Source organism: Lycorma delicatula, chromosome 8 (assembly GCF_047948215.1).
Source record: "Lycorma delicatula isolate Av1 chromosome 8, ASM4794821v1, whole genome shotgun sequence".
NCBI lineage: Eukaryota > Metazoa > Arthropoda > Insecta > Hemiptera > Fulgoridae > Lycorma > Lycorma delicatula.
Window position 1 is genome coordinate 52622950 of NC_134462.1, and position 22611 is coordinate 52645560.

General features: G+C 31.5%; 1 protein-coding gene across 1 annotated transcript in view; it reads left to right on the forward strand.

Annotated features, from left to right (window-relative positions):
* Spt5 (Transcription elongation factor subunit Spt5) overlaps positions 1 to 22611 on the forward strand; it is a 51637-nt gene that overhangs the window by 23032 nt on the left and 5994 nt on the right. The window contains exons 10-16 of the mRNA XM_075372486.1: positions 2745 to 3219; positions 4244 to 4439; positions 6019 to 6144; positions 14639 to 14831; positions 15242 to 15360; positions 16487 to 16601; positions 18378 to 18623. Coding sequence (XP_075228601.1) covers positions 2745 to 3219; positions 4244 to 4439; positions 6019 to 6144; positions 14639 to 14831; positions 15242 to 15360; positions 16487 to 16601; positions 18378 to 18623 — 1470 coding nt within the window. The remainder of the gene's footprint in view (positions 1 to 2744; positions 3220 to 4243; positions 4440 to 6018; positions 6145 to 14638; positions 14832 to 15241; positions 15361 to 16486; positions 16602 to 18377; positions 18624 to 22611) is intronic.

A 22611-nucleotide genomic window follows, 5' to 3' on the forward strand; every position in this document is an offset into this window, starting at 1 on the left:
CTTATGCAGAAGAACCCAGTAATCATTTTCCAACAGGACCTTGCACCATATCACACGTCAAAGAACGCAAAAGAGTTCTTCAAAAACCAAAAGCTTTGAGTGATGGCCAGGGAACTCCCCTAACTTTAATCTCATTGAAAATCTATGTGCCATACTAAAAAAGAAGACTTGGGAAAATGAATTGTAGCATAAAAACTGACATTATTAGTTCACTGATACAAGTTTCAAGATGAAGAAATCAAAAATCATTGTTCTACCTTAATGGAATCAATGCCAAAGAGGATTAATAAGATAATCAAAAACAAAGAATACATACACTATTAAATTTGAGTAAGTTTGACTATTAAACATTTTTTTCTTTTAAAAGAAACTGTGTTCGGATTAATTTGTTTGCCACTGTATATGTTTTTAAATTTTCAACAACATTGATTTTTCTGTAAATATATAAGCAACTGTGTAATTTTTCCATACAGCTGCCTACTATATCATGAAAGAACTACTAAGGAATCCATAATGCACTGCATTTATTTTTTTCATTCAATTTTTTGATGGGATTTCCTCTCAGGTGGTGCAAGAAATAAAGGTCTTATATTTTTATAAGATTCTCCCTCTAAACAAAAATAATAAATAATTTCTAATTAATTTAGCATATTACTTTTTGAAGAACTTGAATAATATTTGTTGCAGTTTACTATTGCAATTATTTCATTTATTTATTTACATGAACAAGGTAGAAACAGAAATTAAGGTGCTGTTTGTAAATATTGTTAGTGCTGTTTAATTATTTACCAATTGAAATTCACCACCAGAAATGCAACATTTTGACAAAATACAATGAGTAATTCCACAGTTTAGAGATGAGTATAATTCTTTAATGAGCGATATATTATAACATGTACAATGATGAATTAAGTGGGTGAAGATATTTGATTACTGATTTGGTGAATGCACTTGACAAGATAAAATAGAATAGGTGATTCACCATCACATCTTATTCAGAAAATTTGTGTTCGTTTCTTCACAAAATTGTGTCCGAGAGATTGAATTATCGGAAATTATGAGGGTGAATCAAACTGTAATTTAGAAAAAAATTAATTTATTGATTAATAATATACAAAATTCATACCTTCTTCATTTCTATATATAGACTTTTGCCAACGATTTGGATGCTTGAGGATTAATCATCAACCAATTGCGCACACACTCCTTCATTGTTTCCGAATCGTTTCCCTCCAAGCAATTCTTTCAAGGGCGCAAACAAAAAGTAGTCTCGGGGGGGATATATGTGGACTGTAGGGAGGGTAGTCGAGGATTTCCCAGTGCATTTTTTCCAATTCATCCCTTGTCAAAATCATGATGTCTGCAACCTGACCTTTTTTTGATTTTCGGTCAATATTCTTGAAACCCATGGAGCACTAATTTTTCTAAAGCCAAGATGATCATCCCAACTCCTGTAAGGGAAGACACCACCTTGTGACGATTCTGGTCGCCACCCCCCTCATTCCTAGTCCTGATGGGCTTCAACGGAGAGCTAATATAATCAGTGATAATGGATTGAGCTCTCCTATAGCTGATACCCACTTCTGATCTGATTTCTTCAACAGTGAACGAGCGACGAGTGTGTTCGATTATTGACTTTGTGCATAGAATAAGCCAGTTATTTCTTGAGCTGTATAATGATGGAGATGAGACATGGATATTGCACCAATGCCTGAAATGAAATGATAATATATGGAATGATAGCACAGAAACACAAAATAATAAAATGTTAAAACAATGTTTTCCTTTAAAAATCATGTGCTCATGTTTTGGGACAAAAAAAGAGACTTGTTTGTCTTCTTGTGTCAGAGCTGCACAATCACTAGTGATGATGTCTTTTGCAAAATGCTAAAAAAATTGCCTTGTGATCCAGAATAAACAAAGTGGCTTGCTTATCCAGGGTGTTATGTTGATTCACAACAATGTTTACCAACACACTGCCACAACACAACATCTCATGATCTGCAACTGGAAGAGCTTGATCATCTCCCATACAGCCTAGACTTTGCACAAAGTTATTATCAATCTGAATATTAAAAATTTCTATATGGCCCAATATTTTCACAATGACAATGAGGTCAAATAAGTTACTAATATGTAGCTTGCCTCATAGACAGCATCATTCTATGACAAAGGAATACAACTTCTGATGCCCCACTATGATAAGTGTCTCAACAGTGGCAAGAACTTATGTAAAAAAATATGAGTAGAGTGAGATTTATTCTTTAAAGAGCAATAAAAAATAAGTATGTTCTTGATATTTTTCTATAACACTTCAGAATTTACTAAGAGGGAAACCAGAAGTTTTTACTTCTTATTTTATGCATGGTTTTAGTGTTTTATTTTCTGTATTACTTTGTAAATGTTTGGTATTTTGAATTTATCTATTTATTCATTTTTACATTTTTATAAAATGTTATGAATATCAGTTTTTATCAGTTAGCTGTTTCAGTTTTACATGAGCTATAGCGTTTTCTAACTCAATGCAAATGTTTAGACGTCATGTTTTTTCTAATGCACTGCTCCGAGGTGGACACTGAAGGTGTATTTTCCTAATTCCATTGTTAAAAGTTTAAAAGCATAATAATGAAGTGTAATTAAAATATCTATGGATTATATAAGTATGATTTTCCTTATACATCTCATTAAATTTATCCAATAATTTATTGCCATAGGACACTGATCGATGATATTCTTGATTACAGGCGTTAAACCAACATTGTCAGAGTTAGAAAAATTTGAAGAAGCTCCTGAAGGTGTTGATATAGAGTTATCGACAGGAAGTAAAGAGGATGGACCGGGTCATTCATTTAGTGCTGGTGATAATGTTGAGGTCTGTTCAGGTGAATTGATGCATTTGCAAGGTAAAATCCTTGCGATAGATGGTAGTATGATAACAGTGATGCCAAAACATGAAGATCTAACAGACCCGTTGGTGTTTCAAGCGACTGAATTACGTAAATATTTCTGCATGGGTGATCATGTTAAGGTTCTTGCTGGTCGTTATGAAGGTGACACCGGTTTGATTGTCCGAGTTGAAGATAATCGAATTGTATTGTTTTCTGATCTAACTATGCATGAGTTAGAAGTGTTACCTCGTGACTTACAGTTATGCTCTGATATGGCTACGGGTGTAGATTCTCTTGGACAATTCCAATGGGGTGACATGGTCCAGTTAGAGTAAGTAATCAATTGTTTAGTTTTAAGAAAAGTTTTAAAAGATTGGCATTAATAAGATATAGATGTAAAATTTTCTTAGTAGATGAAAGATTCTTTTTCTGTTATTCCATCTAAAATGATATCACCATTAACATGTTTTTGAAATTTCTTTAATAATCCATTTGCAAAACTCTTGAGTTATTAGAAGAATATGGAAACATCATTCAGAAATAACAATGACCCCATAAATTATGTTTAAATATTAGAGAATACTGCCATATTTTGTTATATTTATAATGAACTACCAGTTTATTTAACTGAAAATTATTTTTTAGCATAAAATGGCATTTATTTTTTAGCATTAGAACTCCTGTGCAACTTTATGTTAGACCTGGCATGACAAGTTTTATAAATTTGTATAAGTTTTTTAAAATTGATAGTTTTCTACATTCAATGCTGTTAATTGTATTGTAGAAAACATTTTTTTTCATCACTGTAAGCAAAATTCTGTATTTTCTTTCTGGAAAGATATCCTTATTTTCTGATTTTTATATTTGTAGTATTTAATTTTTCCAAAATATGTAATTTTAGTTTGCATTTAGTTAATCAGATCTATATAAATTATATAATATGGGCCTAAACATTTGTCAATTTTTTCTTTCATTTCTCTATTGAGAAAATTAGATTGTTTAGTAAGTTAATACCTTTTCCTATATACCTCTTTAGGAAAACATTTTGAACTTCAGAATCTTTATGATATGTTATAAGTTACAAAAAATCTTTCTCTCAGATGTATAACAACAACAACCTTTACGTTTGAGTGGAATAGTAGTTTACAATATGCAGAAAAAAGTTTAGTTCCCTGGATTGGAGAAGCAGGTGTATTTTGTCACTTCATCAGGTGGCTCTTTTAAAAACCATGTTATGCAGGTTACCTATATTTATTTTTATTGATGTTTTATAACAGCTCTGATTAGATCATTATGTTGCTAATAAAAGTGATTTTATTCTGAATAATCATTCAAAACCTTTTATTGTGTTTTAGTTCACAGAATGTTGGTGTAATTGTAAGGTTGGAAAGAGAGAACTTCCATGTTTTGAGCATGCAAGGTAAATTGGTTGAAGCAAAACCACAGGCACTTCATAAGAAAAAAGAATTCCGTAATACAGTTGCATTAGATTCTGAGCAAAATGCTATTCAGAAGAGAGATATTGTTGAAGTAGTTGATGGGCCACACTCTGTATGTATTATTTGTATTTTTAATTTTTCTCCTACATTATTATTTAATTCTATTATTTATTTATTAATTCTAATAATTAATTTTTCTTTATCATTTATTTTAATTAATAAGTTTTTTAATGTTAGTGTTTTACTTAATTGTTTTGTACTGTTGAATTCCAACCCTTTTATTATGGATATCAGTCACTATTTCAAGATTATATTGTTCCAAAATTTGTATTCAGCCCTCATCCATTTAAAATTATTTAAAAAATTAATTTTTTCAAACAATTTTAAAAAGTGCTATTGTAATTGGAAATCTGTATATTAATGTTTGTAGATTTTAATGTTCATAAAATAAAGTTTACAAAATGCTTCTTGCAATATACAAAGAAGTGTATTTTTATCTTTATGAAATTTAGATCTTTATTTCAAATATGCTACTTCTAAATATTTCTTCAAACATGCAACAAAAGTGTGCTTAGAAATTTTATTTAATTAGTTGTGAAATATATGACAGATATTTTAACTTAACTAATTACTACTGTTAGTTTTTAATAAAATTCAAAATATTCTGATTTTTGCCCTTGTTTTCCTCTATGAATAATACTGAAAAACAAGCCAAAAAAAAGGAAGCTAGTAAAATATTTTTATATTATATTGAGCTTATAAAATAGTATTTTAACAGAATTATTTAATTTTTTATTTCATACTACCATTAGTAGTTACATAAATATTTATATTGTTATTCCGGTAATTATTTAAAAAGAAAGTGATTAGCTATCAAAATTATTTGACAGTCTCTTATAAATTATTAAACACTTTCTTTAATGCATTATTTAAATTAAAAAGAAAGTAGGAAAATCTTAGGTAGTGGTTTTTTTCTTCTATTAGTTTAACCAATGAATTAAAATCACACTATTTCAAAATTTTATAATTTTTCAAGATTTGTTTCTTTTTGCACATCTTATAAAACTACACTTTATCAGGATCTAACTGGTTAAGTTTTTTTTATTTAAATTTTGCACATTGTATAAGTGCCCTCTTTATATAAAAACATTTTATTAGCATGGAGGGATTAAGAAATACAAGTAATAGCAGAATCTATGTGTAGTCAATTGCATGCATTAGTTGTGAACTACACATATGACTACAGGTTGGTATAACTGCTCCGAAAGATTTAAGGTAAATTAACTTGGTTTCATTTTATATTGTTTATTTATTTATTGATACCTAATTAGTAAATTAGGTATCTAATTACAGCCTGATAAACTAATACTGCTATTAATAACAATAATCATAATAATGACAATAATGATTTAATTATTACTCACATTATTTAAACCTTTTTCTAATGGACTATTCATTTATATGTTATTTTAATAAACACTTTAACTTCACTCCTGTTTTAATTATATTTTTGGTTCATAAATATCACCTTATGTGCATGGGTGTTTATTAACATGTTTATTTTATTCAGTGTAAAATATAATTTAAAAAAAAATTAAAGTGTGAAGTTTTATAAAACTAATATCTTTTATATTTGTGAATGTTGGCTGCTAATATATAAAAGTAATAATTGAATTTTTATTTTTTTTCAGGGTAGAGGTGGTGAAATAAAACATCTCTATCGTAGTTTTGCATTTCTGTACTCAAGATTATATTTAGATAATGGTGGTATATTTGTTTGCAAAACTAGGCACCTTCAACTGGCTGGTGGGAACAAGGTTTGTGTGAATTATGTTTTCTTCCATGTACAAATATTTTTCTGTTTGTTAATTTATTTCTGGATTTGATATTTATTTAGTAATTGGTTTGTTAATTTTATTTTTTTAGTAAAATGAATTTAGTGGTACAAGTAGCTCAGGTCACAAATTACATTTTCAGGTGATTATATTTTACATTTAGAGAAATGAAAGAAACATAAAATAATTGATATAAATGTAGCTGGTGTCCAAAAAAGAACTTTGTAGTTTTAAATACATTTAGAATTAAAAACTTATTATTTTGTTAAGTAAGAGCATGAAAGTACAAAATCTAAGTTTTTTTTTAATTTGCTAATGTAACTCAGTGTGAGTATTGTTTATATTACAAACTGATTCTACAGGAATTACTTTCTTAGCTGTTCTTTATTTTTTGGCACAAGTGGTCAAGTGACTGGATTTGGTCTGGACTGCTATACGATGTCTTTTACATTACCCCAAAAAGAAGAAATCCATCGGCATCAAATCAGAACTGCATGGTGGCCAAGCAGTGGAAACTTCTGCCTATTCAGTCTTCTAAGAATCTGTCATTGAGCGCATCCACACAACTTTTGCGTGATATGGAGTGGCTCCATCCTGTGGGAAAATTAGGCTCCATATTTTTCATTTGTGCAAGGATAAAGGTCTTTAACATTGTTGAGTACACTACGAACATAGTAGTCTGATCATGGAAAAAAATGGGGTAAATGTTTAATTATGTATGATGCTACACCATACATTCACTTTGGGAGGGTTGTGAACAAATTCCACTAATCCATGTGAATTTCTTGAGTTTTATACTTGATAATTGTACAATTCACAACTCCATGAACATGAAATGTTGCTTCAATAGAAAAATGTGTGCAGGTAGGTTTTATCAGCAGAAATGAAGTTTAACATGATAATTACAAATTGAATTCTTAGTGGCTTGTCATTAGGTTTAATTTCTTGGAGTAGCTGCAGTTTATAAGTACAGTTGGCTGGGAAGTCACTGTACCCCATAAAGTTAGAACTAAAATTTGTTAGGAGTTGTAAATGAAAAATGTGATATAATGAATTATTTTATTTACATAGATACATAGTATTAATTTTAATGGTTCACTGGGTCTGTGTGTTCACTCTCATCTTGCACGCATAATTTTATACATCGCCACGTCATCTGTGACAAGCAACGAAGCATTTCTGATGATTATGGAAGGTGTCCCTTATAGTGTCATACAATCCTTCATTTGTGGTGTAGCGACATGCAGATACATGTGCCTTGATAATTCTTCATAATGAATTGTCTGATGTGAGATCAGGTCTTAGTGGTGGCTATGATAACAAAGCTGGTGACGAGTACCGTGGCCTCTCCATAATGAATTGTCTGATGTGAGATCAGGTCTTTGTGGTGGCTATGATAACGGAGCTGGTTACTGGAGTACCGCGGCCAGTCCAGCATCCTGGAAACATTTCATTCAGAAACGTGCGGACTGATAGAGCAAAATGTGCAGGTTCCCACTGGGAGTGATATTCTATCATACATGACTGATTGCCTCCCTAATCAGTCATGTGTTAAGACTTTGTGGGTTGGCATCCCCACGAGCATAGCCTCTGCAGCTTTTTTTCCCACTACGCAATGAGCTGCAGAACACTTTACACTATACACATACACTACACCAAAAACATTACACAATTTACAACATATACCCTTACACAAGTACATTACAACATTCTACACTATTTCTTCTTACACATACACTCGGTGAAAGTTGTGGCACCTCACGAAGTGCAACCGTAATCCAAGGTGGAAACTGTCATGCCGATGGGTGAGTGGCTCTAGGTAGAGAGTTTCAAATGATGTCCTCTGGGCACCTGGGTGAACCCAGTTGTATTTAGCTCTAGCTCCGGTACACGTGCGCTCTGCTGGAGTGGTCTATTATATCGCCGGTACTCGTGGGACCAAAATTTCAAGTCCACAAATAAATTCAATGATGGTAAGTGATCCAGCTGAAAAAACCACCACTTCTTGTCTAGTGAAAAGACCTTGATCAGCTTTGTCTGACAAGGATAATAATCCTGCAGAAGAGATTTAATTTGAAAACATCAAATATAAAACATAAAAACATTCATTTTGTTGTTCTTTAGAATAATCAGGAAGGTGGTTCCCTTCAAAAAGTCTTGCCTTTCCTGATTAACAAAGTTGTAACTGGTTCAAGTGGTTCTCCAAAGAATATAAAAAAATGTTGAGACTGAAAGATTCAAATAGAAACTTAAAATGATGAGCAGAATCGCTCTCTGTTATGTCTCAGCAATATGGACAGCATAAACATAAGTGCAGTATGCCACAAGATGCTAAATACAAGCCAGGGAGTAAATTTTTGCCGCGACCATCTGGACACGGATATAATTTAAATAGCTGATAAACTTTGTAACCAGTTATTGAAGGAGGTGAAATGAATGAAGAAATGACAGAATGTAGTGGAAGAACCTATACTTCCCCTATATTAACTTTTAATCTTCTAGTACCACCAGAGATGTTTAAAGTGGGTTACCTGTTGGTTCGGGTGTGATCTTTCATCCCCAACCCACGATGATGTTTTCAATGCCAAGGGTATGGCCGTACCACAACATCTTGTTCAAAAACTGCAATTTGCACTCGATGTGCAGAAGAAGATCATAACGACACTGACTGCTAGAAGGAAGAAAAATGTACTAACTATGGAGGCACACATGCAGCTTGGTCTCGAGATTTCCCAGCTTTTAAAGAAGAGAAGGCAATCCTAAAAATCTGTACCAAGCAAAAGCTTTCTTTCCCAGCCACCTGAAGAGAATATGAACAGTTAGCTCTCGAAACCTCGTTAAACCGGATGTCTTTTGCTGCTGTGACATCAAGCAAAGCTCCTACAAATTCAGGCAACCAACAGTGGATCCTGCAGTTAACTGCAAAAGGTTTCTCTGATGTTATCTGATCAGGTTGCTTCACTTACTGCAAGTATCTCTGTTAACGAAGGTGAATAAGAAGTTGGTAGTTACAGCTAGTGAAACACTAGTGGAATCCCTCTTAAAGTTCCTGTCCCTAAAGTTTTACCTTTGCGATCAGGAGTAAATACAGCTGGTGGTAAATCATCAAATAAGCTCCCTGTTATGGGAGCCCACACAACCACCTCCTCTGTGATGTTGTCTGCAACTTCCCATTTATCAAAATCTTCCCCTCCAACACTATGTCTGCTGGAGGATATGGTAGAGAAACCACCCAGGGCAACAGAATTTTTTAAAACAAAATTTCAAAAAGAAAAACTGAATCACCTACAACTAATTTTTTCATATATATTTATTTGTATTTCTGTATCTAACTACCTTTATTTATGAGCATTATTCAGTGGAGCATTAGAGGTCTTCAGTCCCACGTTGAAGATGCTAGAGTGTTTATGCGCGCAGGTGAACCATTAATGTGCTTACAAGAAACACATCTATTACAGCAAGATTCGGTAACATTCAGAGGCTATACATGTGAGAGATATGACTGTCTTGCAGATAGTAGAGAGAGTGGTGGTGCTGCTATTTTCGTGTGGAATGAGGTGTCTGCTACAAGGCTACAACTAGCCACCCTCATTCCTGTTGCTGCTGTAAAAATCTCAGTCCCCTTTAAATTGCATATCTGCAATTTGTATCTTTCCCGAACTCTGAGTTCAATGCTCTAGAAATATCAAATCTCCTCACTCAAATCCCACCACCATTGTTAATAGTAGGAGATTTCAATGCCCACCATATTTCATGGGGCTCATCTTTCTGCTCCTCTTGAGGAAATATGATAAAAAAGTGAGACTAGACTTGGACCTTTGTCTACTGAATGATGGGTCATACACATTTATGTCCTCATTGTCTGTTACACTCAAACATTGACCTCTCCTTTTGCTCACCAAATTTACTTCTTTGTCTTAATTGGTGTGCTTGTGCATACAAGCACAAGCTTGTATTGGTGTGCGTGTGCTATGGCAGTGACCATAGGCTAATTACTATAACTTTTCATGTTGACTGCAAGATGAAAGACGACAGAAATTGATTGTTGAAAAGGCAGATTGGAGCAGTTACCATAAAGCCTTCCCATCACAGTATGACGATGGTGAAGATGCCCTTGATGAACTTACCTATTTTATGCCTCTGATACTTGACAATGCTATTAGATATATCCCACAAACATTGGGAAACCCATGATGTCTTTCCGTTCCTTGTGGAATGCTGATTGCCAAAATGCAATTAGCAATCGATAACAAGCACTGCGCAAATTTAACCGTAGGCCTACAAATGAACACCTAGATTTTTACTGTAAGGATAGAGCAATATGTCGTTGGGTATTTGTAGACTCTAGGAGGGAGTCATGGAGGAATTACATGAACACCATCTCACGCACTACTTCCACGTCTGTGTAGAAAAAGATCCATACAGTCTACGGATCAACAAAGTAATCCATTCTTGAACTCATTCATGAAGGAGAACTCCTTACATCACCTTCTATAGTGGCAAGTATTTTGGCAGATTGTTTCCATTCTGTGTCCTACCTCATACAGTAATGAATTTCAGAGGTACAAATTGCAGATGGAAGTACTATTGTTAAATGTTGGTGATTCGGTTGGTGGATTAAATACTCCATTTTCATTAACGAGTTGTCACACGCACTTAAAAACTCACATGATACCTCACTTGGACCTGACAACATTCATCTCAGTATGCTCTCTCACCTACCTAATTCAACACTACAACACCTATTGTGTATTTATAAGAGTCTGTTCTCCTCACAAGTTTTCCCTTCAATCTGGTCAGAAGCCATTGTTGTACCAGTACTTAAACATGGTAAAGACAAAGGAAGTCCCTGAAGCTGCCACTCTATCTCTTTGACAAGCATTTTATGCAAAGTGATTAAGAGAATGGTAAACCGGAGGCTCACATGGTACTTAGAGAGATATGGTCTTCTATGTCTGGAACAATGTGGTTTCTACCAAGGTCATTCTCCACTGGCCATTTAGTATCATGAATGCAGCTATTCAAAACGTTTTTCTACTTCACCAGCACCTTGTAAACTACCTTCTTTGATATCAGAAAGGCATACAACATGGTATTTTTAACACCCTTAAAGAACGGGGAGTCAAGGGCAGTATTCTTGCATTTATCAAGGGTTTCTTATATGACTGAACTTTCCATGTCCGTGTTGGAGACTCTATATCGAATAGCATTACCTTGGAAAATTGGGTACTCAAGGAACTGTTTTAAATTTTAGCCATCAACAGTATTACCAGTTGTGTGCAGCCACCTGTTTAATGCTCATTATTTGTTGATGATTTTGCTACATACATTACATCCTGTTCAACAGCCACACCAGAGAGACTACTACAGAACACTATATCTTGCTTTGAAGCTTGGTCCAGGGTTACTGGCTTCACCTTTTCACCAAGAAAACAAAATGTGTCTTTTCTTGGCTGCAGGACCTGTGCATTCTGCAAGTCTTTCTCAACAGAGAGCTAATTACTATCTCTCCTGACATCAAGTTTTTAGGTTTATTTTTTGATAGCCGCCTTACTTGGGTCAGACACATCAAAGAATTAAAAACAAACTATTCCAAACTTTTAGATATGCTGCAAGTCCTTAGCAACATACAATTGATAAATTGTATGTTGCTAAGTGTGTTCTGCAGCTCATTGCGTAGTGGGAAAAAAAGCTGCAGAGGTTATGCTCGTGGGGATGCCAACCCACAAAGTCTTAACACATGACTGATTAGGGAGGCAATCAGTCATGTATGATACATTTTTATTATTCCTTAGTTTGCTCCCGTTTAGATTATGGTTGTGTTGCCTGCTCTTAAGTGCATCATACCGTGCTTAAAACGCTGGATGCTATACTTTCCTTCATCTTGCCACAGGTGCCTTTAGATCAAGCCCTGTTGTAAGCTTACTTGCTGACTGCGGTCAGCCATCACTTTGAGATAGATGGGACCAGCTTTTAGCATCTTATTTTGCCCATCTCAAAGGACAGCCAGATCACCCAGTTTTTGACTCATTCCTTGGGAATTCTAATTTAGGTAGGTATGAGAACCAGCCATGTTATATTGCACCTGTAGGTGCAATACAACACATCTGTAGGTTTGTATCTGTCATCTACTGCACCTTATAAATGTTGACATACCTTCTATTTTTCCAACGTATCCATGCTCATATCCTCCGTGGGGAATTAACCTTATAAATTTTATGTTTGACCTTACAATATACAATAAAGAATCAACACCACTTATTGTCTTCCAGGAAATGTTTCACTACATCTTCAAGATAAATCCAGACGCAGTAGTATCACTAATGGATCGAAACACAATGATACCATTTATTGCACATTTGTTGTCGGTGATAGAACTTATATGTTTGGTCTACCTGGTATCACGAGTGTAAATACACTATTTATAGCATATAATTCAGCAGTATTTACTGCTGAGGCTATAAATAAGCCTCTGAATATCATTAACTCTTAAGTACCAAATATTCTTATTTGCCGTGACTCGTGTAGTGCTTTCCTAGCTTTAGAAAACTTTTATTCCAGACATTCTATCATCACAATATAAAAACTATTAGCTGTAGGATGTTGAAATTTTGGATTTAGGACTGTTGTAACATCTAGTTGAGCACACCTCCCCTTTTGATTTCAATTGACTGAACCAAAAGTGGCCAAAAAAGCCCAAAACCAAAAAAATTGTATTTTGGACTTTTTCTTAACTGCAGTGATAAGCCCTCATTGAGAGCTTTTCAATGATATATCATAAGTGGTACTTATTTTCATTCGTTCCAAAGTTATAGCCAAATGAAATTTTAATTAATTAAATATTTGGATCTTATAAGTAAAGGCACATCGGTCCGAATTAGACTTCAACTCCTTTTCTTTTTTTTTTAACTTTTTTTTAATTTAAGTATATTTATTTATTAACAATTATTAACTCGTGATTGTAAAAATATTTTTATAATAAATAATTATACATTAGTGAAATAAAATTCTATTTACTTTTAAAAATGTGTATATGTAATCTAATAGGCATTATTATATATGTGTACATGTAATAGATTTGGTGAAACACCTGATTCTTTAATTTAAATTGAAAGTTATAGTTTAGAATCATATTATTTTTCGATTTTCTAGTTTAATTTTATTTAATTATTCTGGAATTTCTGTTTAATTTTATCTACATTAAAGTTAACTACAGAGTGACTGAAAAATAGATCCTCACAAGAACAACATATACACAAATCTTTTTTTAATAAATTGCAAAAAATTCTTATCTTTTAGTTCATTACACCTCTGATATTGTCTAACAATATTTTTCCTAAGTTAGAGTTCATCATCATTTCATTTATTTGTTTTTGTTACCAATCATTTAATCGCTCTTTGGTTTAATGTAATTTTTCTGATCTTATTTTGCGTACATGTTCTCTAGTTTTTTAATTTTCTCTCTTTATATTCATCATTCTCTCTTAATCTTTTTATTCTTTCCTTGGTGTTAATGTTTTCTTCCTCTTTATATTTATCATCTTCTCTTAATCTATTTATTCTTTCTTTGGTTTTAACAATTATATTCCTCTTTATATTTATCATCTTAATGTTTTCTATTCTTTATTTGTTTGTAACATTTCTTCCTTTTTATTCTTTCCTTGTTTGCAACATTTCTTCCTTTTTATTCTTTCTTTGGTTTTAACATTTTCTTGCTCTTCAAATTTGTCTTCTTGTCGTTATATTTTTCATTATATATTTGTTGAGATATATTTCTTCGTGTTATCTTTCTTTTTCCTGTATGATTGTTTCTTTTTCATTTTTGATTATTCACCAAATAATGCAATAATAAAAACTGAATATTTTACACCGTTAGGTCAAAATTAACATTTGTGACCAGTATACAAGAGTTATTACTAAACGGAATAATTTAATTATTACCAACTTTTATTTATATGACACACCAGAAATGTAAAACTTTTGCTAATCAGCAACTCGCAAAGATATGAATAATACTGATCTAGTAATACGAGTAATAATGGGACTTTTACTCTATTCTAATATTTCATGTAAGATTGTTGAATTAATAGTTGTATAAATGATGTTAAAAAAAATAATATTTAAGCAGTTGTGTATCTGTTCACTTTATTAAAGACTTGGAGGATCGTATCTCGCTTTCAAATGAAATGAGTTTAAATGAAGTGCAGCAAAAAATGTGTATATGTAATTTAATAAGTGTACAAGGAAGTCACGTAGTGTAATTTTGTATTATAAATACACACATGATCCCATGTGGGCCCATACATCTACAAGAGGTAGTTCCATACTACTTTGATACAGTCACTTAATATATGCAAGTTTTAAAATTATCCAATATTGGTGGTCACCAGTAATTGTTATGGCATGAAAATTTTTGCCAAATGATCATTCTATTAAGAAGTTTCATTTATTATGATTACATTTTTTAATTTTACAGACTAACAGTAATATCAGCCCAGTTAGTGGTTATATGTCACCACGTATATCATCACCTTTTCATCCTGGCAGCGGTGGAGGCAGAGGACGGGGTGGAAGAGGTGGTGGTGGTGGTGGAGGTGGTGGTGGAGGTGTTCGCCGTGATAGAGATCTTATCGGACAGACAATTAAGATTACTGGTGGACCATATAAAGGTATGTATTGGATTTATGTTTTTTATTTTAAAGATTTTATTAGATTTTACTTGAATAAAAGTATTATACCATTGCTCTGATAATTTATTTATAATAGTCGTAATCTCTAACTAAAATAATTATTTTTTATTGTTGATAATTTTTTTGTTTCAATATAAATTTTCTTTACAATTGAATTTGAATGGAATAGTTTTTACATAAAATTATTTTATTTAAATTTATTTATTTATTTATTTGAGTATATCTAAAACAAAACTGATAAAAATTTTCTTTGTTTTGTGATAAAAAGTAATTTATATTGGTGCGTCTGGCAGAACTGGTTTTAATATCTGTTCATTATAGAAATAATTTATTTAATTCTCGTTGAAAATAATATTGATTATTACTTATTTTATTTATTTATTTTTCAGGTAATGTTGGTATGGTTAAGGATGCTACAATGAATACAGCTCGGGTTGAATTACATTCTTCATGCCAGACTATATCTGTTGATAGATCACATATTGCCAATGTTGGAGTTCCATCAAAGGTCAGTGATTTATCTTGTTTGATCTATTATTTAGATAAAATAAGAATTGGTTGTGAAGAAGTTATTGCTTGATATATTGGTTTTTACTTATTAGTATTTGAATTTTTTTGCATTAATTTAAAAGGTTTTTCAAATTTTTAAATAAATATTTTTGTTCTTTGTGTTAATAATTTATTTTTATTTTTCATTAATTCTGCTTAATGATAGGTATTTAAAATAAGAAGAAACTGGGTTAATTTATTTAGGTTCTATGGGCTCGTAGGCTAAATCCCAAATATAGTTACCAGTGTTTAATTTATGATGTGACTATTATATGAATTATTACAACTTGCGAAAATGGCACATTTTTCATAATATAGAGAGAGACCTCTGGTTCATCAAAATGAGTAATAGTGACATTTTGTTTCAATATTAGATTCAGTATATCACTATTAAATGAGTGATAAAATGTTTAAAGTGTGTATGTATCATCAGATAATTTCAGTGAAGAAAAACAGTTTTATGTCCGTGATCAAGTTGGTAAACATGCCTCTTTATTTTGAAGTTTTTAAATATTTTTCTAATACAAAATTTCTACATTCATACATTATGCTGAAGAAAAGATCTATTCAATAGCACTAAAAATAGAGAAAAGAAAAAAAACAATAAACAGAGTTGGTAAATAAAAATAAAAAAATTTTATAAATAATTACATTCTGCTCCTAGGATACAATTTGGTAGATTTTCAGATTTATGTAGTATTTTTATTTTTTGACAATGATTCATCTTCATTTTATATACTTACTAAGTGTGGTAGAATGCTAGTGAGATATTAAGAATTAATTTTTAATATGCCAAAGGTAATTATGTTTGTAATCTTGTCATAAAAAATTGTTGCTGTAAGCCCTTTGAAAGGATGGATGAGAAAAAGTTGGCCTTTGCCTCCAAGTATTAAATAAAGAATATTAAGTATAATTTGCTTTAATAGATGTATTGGATGTCTATGAAATAGATGTTTTCCAGAACAAAATGTTTTGTCTTTGAAGAAAATCTTACAGTTAGTTATTCTTATTGAAGTATCTTCTATAGATTAGTATATATTAATAATATTTGTAATTGCAATTTTAAAATTATTGTCTTATTTCAGGATGGCAGCTTCACAAGTTACAGCAGCAGAACACCTTATGGTGGGGCTGCCACTCCTGCTTACCATGCTGGAAACAAAACACCTTTGCATGGGTCACAGACACCTCTGTACGAAGGTAATGTGATAGTTTGTGATGATATTTTATTTTTTCTATATGTGTTTATAATATCATTAAAAGATTTATCTAGTGCTCTGTAATAAGTAAATACAGCATAAATTTGATTAGCAAGTCATGATCATAAAATAATCAATAACTGAAAAATTGTGTTTTCAATTAAAGCAATTTTTATATCTATTTTAATGAATTTGATACTTATTGACAATGCAAATAAAGGGCACATAAGTGAAGTGTAAAAATTTAAAAGCATATCTATTCATTTGACATTTACATGAATGCGATGAACTTTAATGTCATTTAATAAATATGGAACAGTAGTAAGGTGCATTTTGTGCTTTCTGTATTAAATCATTTTATAATAATGGTGGTTTAATGACAATTGTACGAAACTTATTTTGTTATTGATTCAATATTCTGTGTCATGAGGGCAGGTACCATCTAATCATGTCATTAACTGTTGGGTTAAAAGGTTGTCGAAACTGGATCCACATTAAATTTAAAAGATAAAGGAGCAGCAAATAGTTTAGAATGCTAAAAAACATTAGAGTTTGAACTTCTTAACATGCAGTCCAAAATATTCTGTGATTAAATGTACATTAGCACTGAATATCACTAAACCACCAATCTGTTAATCTTACATAAAGACTTCAGTTTTTACTCCTATGAAATTCAGATTGTTCAGTAATTATAAGATACTGATTTGGTTGCTTCCATGTCAAGAAATGCAGCATTAGGATGGTGATGAAAACTTATCTGGCATTATCAGACCATTAATTGCAAGACGATTGAGGAAACACTACAACCATTACTACAGGGATTTACACAAGTATGGTCATGACATTTTTGAGTCAAGAATTAGTTCAGTTTCCACAAATTGTGTGGTTCCAGCAAGACAGTACTGCTTGTGTGTCTTATTACTATTTTAAGAGAACTCTTTCTGAACTGTATCATATCCAAAAATGGGGACATTGTTTGGCCAGTTACATCTCTTGATTTGTGCAATGACTTTTTCTGGGGATTTGCTCATTTAATGCTTATGATTATCATTATACCAGCCATGTTATGGCAAATAATAGAACATTTTTCATTAAGACTACAAGCATGCGTAGATCGTAATGGTGACCACCTTTCAAGAGTTGAAAGTAAGACATAGCATGTCTTACTTAACAGAAAACTGTAGGAACTCTCAAAATAGAAATTTATTTAAATACAGTCGTTTTAAATTTTCCTGTTTCATAGATGTACCTGTTATTTATAATTTTTCCTCAAATATAATTTGTTTTAAATGTAAAAAGTAAATTTTACCAATAAAGATTTCTTCATGGTGCTGAAGATTAGATAGTAAATTGTGTCAGTACTTAAAATCCCTATATTGGCATCATTATTCTTCATTATTGGTTTGTATTTGTCATTCAGTGCTGATAAGGAGTGATGAATTGCACTGCACTTAGTAATACTCCTATTGGCATCCATTATTCATATTGTAAGAGCTTAATTGTATTCTGAGCAGTTATATCAGTTTTATAAATTGTTTAAAAAAAATTACAATCAACAATTAAAATATTGTATTATATATTAACTTAAAAAAAATTACAAGTTTTTGACAATAGGCTATTCTATAAACAATATTGGAATATAACATTTCTAACATTACTTGTACGTACTGTGACTATGTGTACAGTATTTTCAGTATAACATTCATATTTTTGTATTTATTAATAATTTTTGTTATATTTATTGATATCAGAATGATTTATTTCTCATTTTTTTCAGCTGGCTCAAGAACTCCCTATGGCGGCATGACACCTTCGCATGATGGTTCAAGAACTCCAGTTGCATGGGATCCAACCATCACAAATACACCTGTACGTTCAGATATTGATACTTATTCATTGGATGATGGAGGTTATGGCCAGACTCCTGGTGGTCCATACACACCTCAAACACCTGGTACCATGTATGGGTCTGAACCATCTTATTCACCTTATCAGACATCGCCCTCACCCACTGCTTATCACAGTGAGTTTACTTTATTAATTTTCTTGGTATTAATCTCTTTGTTCCCTTCATTTTTAATAAGGATTTTGTTAACGGTTTTCTACTTATTTGGCCCAGTGTTAGTTGTTTCTGGCTAAGTATTTCCTGTAGAGAAAGATACTGTTACACTAATCTACTACTAGACATCATCTGATTTTGATTCTACTGTTTTATTACTGCTTCGTTTTTATTGCCTACTTCAAAGTGTACTTTTTCTATTGCAAGATTTTATATACATTAATAGTTGGGGGATAAATAATTAATTTCCAAGTGCCAAATTTTGTAACTGTTGTTACAAGTTTGTCAGCTGTATCCTCATAAAAATAAAAACAATTAACAGGCCCTGAGCATTGGTTAGTCATTTTGTACTAAATTGACGATATGTATTGCGTTATTTAATAACGAAAATGATTATAGGCTTGTAGACAGTATAAAAGCTATGAAATTTCTTCCCAAATCAGCTGATTTGGAAGTCGAGAGTTCCAGCATTCAAGTCGTAGTAAAGTCAGTTATTTTTACATGGATTTGAATACTAGATCGTGGTACCGGTGTTCTTTGGTGGTTAGGTTTCAATTAACCACACATCTCAGGAATGGTCAAACTGAGACTGTACAAGACTACACTTCATTCATACATATCATCCTCTGAAGTATTATCTGAACCGTAATTACCAGAGGCTAAACAGGAAAAATAAAGAAGAATATATGAAATTGAAAAATAAACTGGATGAGTATGTTGACTAGGATGCATATTTTTCCTATTTTAGTAAAGTTATACATTAAAAAATGTTCATTTCAGATTTTAATCTTTGAATCAAACTTTTAGGAGATACAGGAAATTTTTTTAATCATAATTTATTATATTTTACTCTCTTTAACAAATCTTTATTTAAATATTTATATATTTACATATTGTGAGGACTTGCTTTAATAGTGTTTTAATATACACTAAACTGTATTAGTAACATGTAAAGTCATGAGGTTAAAATAGATTTAAAAAAAAAATCATTAAGTTGGAATTATGGTGTACAGTCATTGTGCAACTATAGATTAATCACTTTATAGTTAACCCCTTACTTACTGGTTTTTGATGAAATAACTTGTCATAAACTACTTTTATAAAAATTTTCCTTGGTTAAATAATTTGTCAACCACTTTTTTGGCGAAAAGTGCCACTAATGAAATAATTTGTCATTATGAACCGACCTGTTTTATTATTTTTTTTGGCAAGTTGCTGCAACATGTGTAAGTCTAGTTCCATTTTTACTCAGCTTTAACGGTGAAGCTAGTAGCATATCGGTTCTCTATTCTATTTGTCTGTTTCGTATCGCTCTGAACAGCTGTTGCCATGCATTTGTTTTTGTTGTTTTGATCATCCCGTAAGTTGCTCTCGTGATAGTTTTACTATTTCTTTGTGTTATTTATTGTTTTCTTTTATAATTTTCATAATTTTATTACTATTTTTGTGTAATTTCAATCATTTTTTTATTTCCAACTCTGTGTGTAGTGGATATGACTGTACATAACAAATAACAGAGTTGTCTATTTATTATAACCTAATTTTAGTAATTTTTTGTATGAGTAAATGATCTTTGTGTTATTTGAATTACTAGTGTTTTACAATACTATTGATGGTAATATAATTGAACTTTTAAATGATTTAGCCGACAGTAATTCAGGTAGTGATTCTGATTTTCTTGGGGGATATTACTGATGATAAGCATGATGATGAGGAACAGGATTTACACCCTCCTGTTCAGATAGGTAGAAGACCTTGATATATCTGTTGCTAAAAAAAAAGACAAAACATTGGGCTTAGAATGTTACCACAAAGCTTTGCTACCCTTGAATATTTACTGGTACTCCAGGAATAAACTTCCCAATGGATGACCCTAACAATGTTTATCCTTTATTCAGGTTATTTTTTACTGATGAATTTATTGATAATCTAGTGAAGTAGATTATAAAAATTTCTCTTTGCCAAAAATTGATTGAAAAATAAAATAATAAAACAATTTTTGAGGTTTCACCTGGGGAAACCGACTGATAAAGGTGAGAAACTTTTGTTTCTAGTCATATATATGTTATCAGGAATTATTTGTTTGCTACAAATTGAAAGTTATACAAACAAGCCCCTTTTTACTATCCTGGCTTTGGAAAAATGTTTTCCCATATAAAAAGTCAAATTTCTGTTGTGTACCCTTCAGTTACTGATGATGATGATAATAATAATAATTATACTAATCCATCTCTGAAAAATAAAAAAACTTCAAAAAGTAAAACCAATTATTGACTTCCTTGATAACAGATTCAGAGAAGTGCTAAAAAAAAACTTAGCAGTTTTTGAAAGTTTACTGCTGTGGAAAGATAGGCTAAGCTTCACTCAGTATTGGAATAAAAAGGGGCATGCTTTGGCATTAAGATGTAAGATATATTTTACTAAGTAAGTTTATTATCTACATAAACTATTAAGATATAAATATGCATACACAGAAATTGTAAAAAATCATAGTAAATATAGTAAACCATTGTCAAAAATTGTAGCCAAATCATGGCTACAACACTAATATCGTCATGACTCTTTTAGAAACTAGTAACCTGTTCAAGGTTACCGTATTTACACTGACATTTATTGTTGCAGCCCTGAACTTGCTCTGACTTTGAGTGATCGAAATACTTATTTAGTGGGTACTGTCATGGTATTCCAAAAGATATACTGCATTTTTTAAAATAAAAATCAAATGTGTGCAATAAGGAGAGTAAAAATATGTTGTTAAAGTGGCAAGATAGATGTTTTATTTGACAACTAAACATGAATTAGATTTTGTAGAAATTGTACAGAAAGAAATACTTCCAACTGTTGATAGTTATAATGTTTTTATGGGTGGAATTTTTATCAGATTGATCAAATTCTGAACTGAACACATACCCATTTGAAAGAAAAAGACAAAAAGTGTGATATAAAAAGCAGTTCCGCCACCTTTTAAATATGACTATATTCAATACTCATGTTTACTCCTCTTCAATTCAGAAAAGCCCTTATTGAGCAAATTGTTGAAATTTATCATAAAATCATTCCCAAAAAAGGTAGGCTCTCTGTAGAAGATGGTACTCTTGACTCCATGAATAACATTTCCTGTCATATATTCCAGCTACAGAAAAAAAGGCTACACCAAGATGTATTGTTTGTTATGCAAACAACATAGGAAAGGAATTGTGATATTGCTATGAATGTGATTTGGTCTTTGTGCTTCCCCTGTTGTAATAATTTACACATGAAGAAATTCAAAAATTTCTCTTAAACATTTTCGTATTTCAAAAACATTAAAATTCATTTTAAAAAAATAATTATAACTAGTTTTAAACTGAAATATTACTATATTTCACAGAGCTGTTACTACAGCTCTGTGAATTGGCGTATGTGAATGTTTGTTGTTATGTGATCTTGAACTCTGATTGCCTAAATTTATAAATATTTATCAACTATATTTTCATAAAAAATAATTTATTAGTAGTTTTTAGTGTAAAGTTTCATGTGTATCATATATGTTTTTTGTTGTGAGAAAAATATGTATAATCATATCCTTAGGTCATCATGATGTCAACAAGTTAGTTCATTATATTTTTATTTATACTTTTCTTTTAAGAAAAGTACAAGAATAGATTCTTAAATTAGTTTTTTTTTTCATATTTCATTGCATAGATATGTAGAAAAAAGGTTGGCCAAGGTTCGGTGAAAACAAAAGGGGACAATTATATTTTCCACTAAAATAAAGAACCGGTAAGAGGTTATTAATGTACAATACTAAAGAAGATTGGGGCCATACAGTAATGATGTTTTGGTCTTTAATACTGAATTATTAGAATGTTGGCAATTTTTTTTCTACCAGATAAATCCATACTTTAATTCTATTTGTATTATGAGTTGATGTGGAAATTCATTTTATATTTAACCTACTTTAAGCAATGCT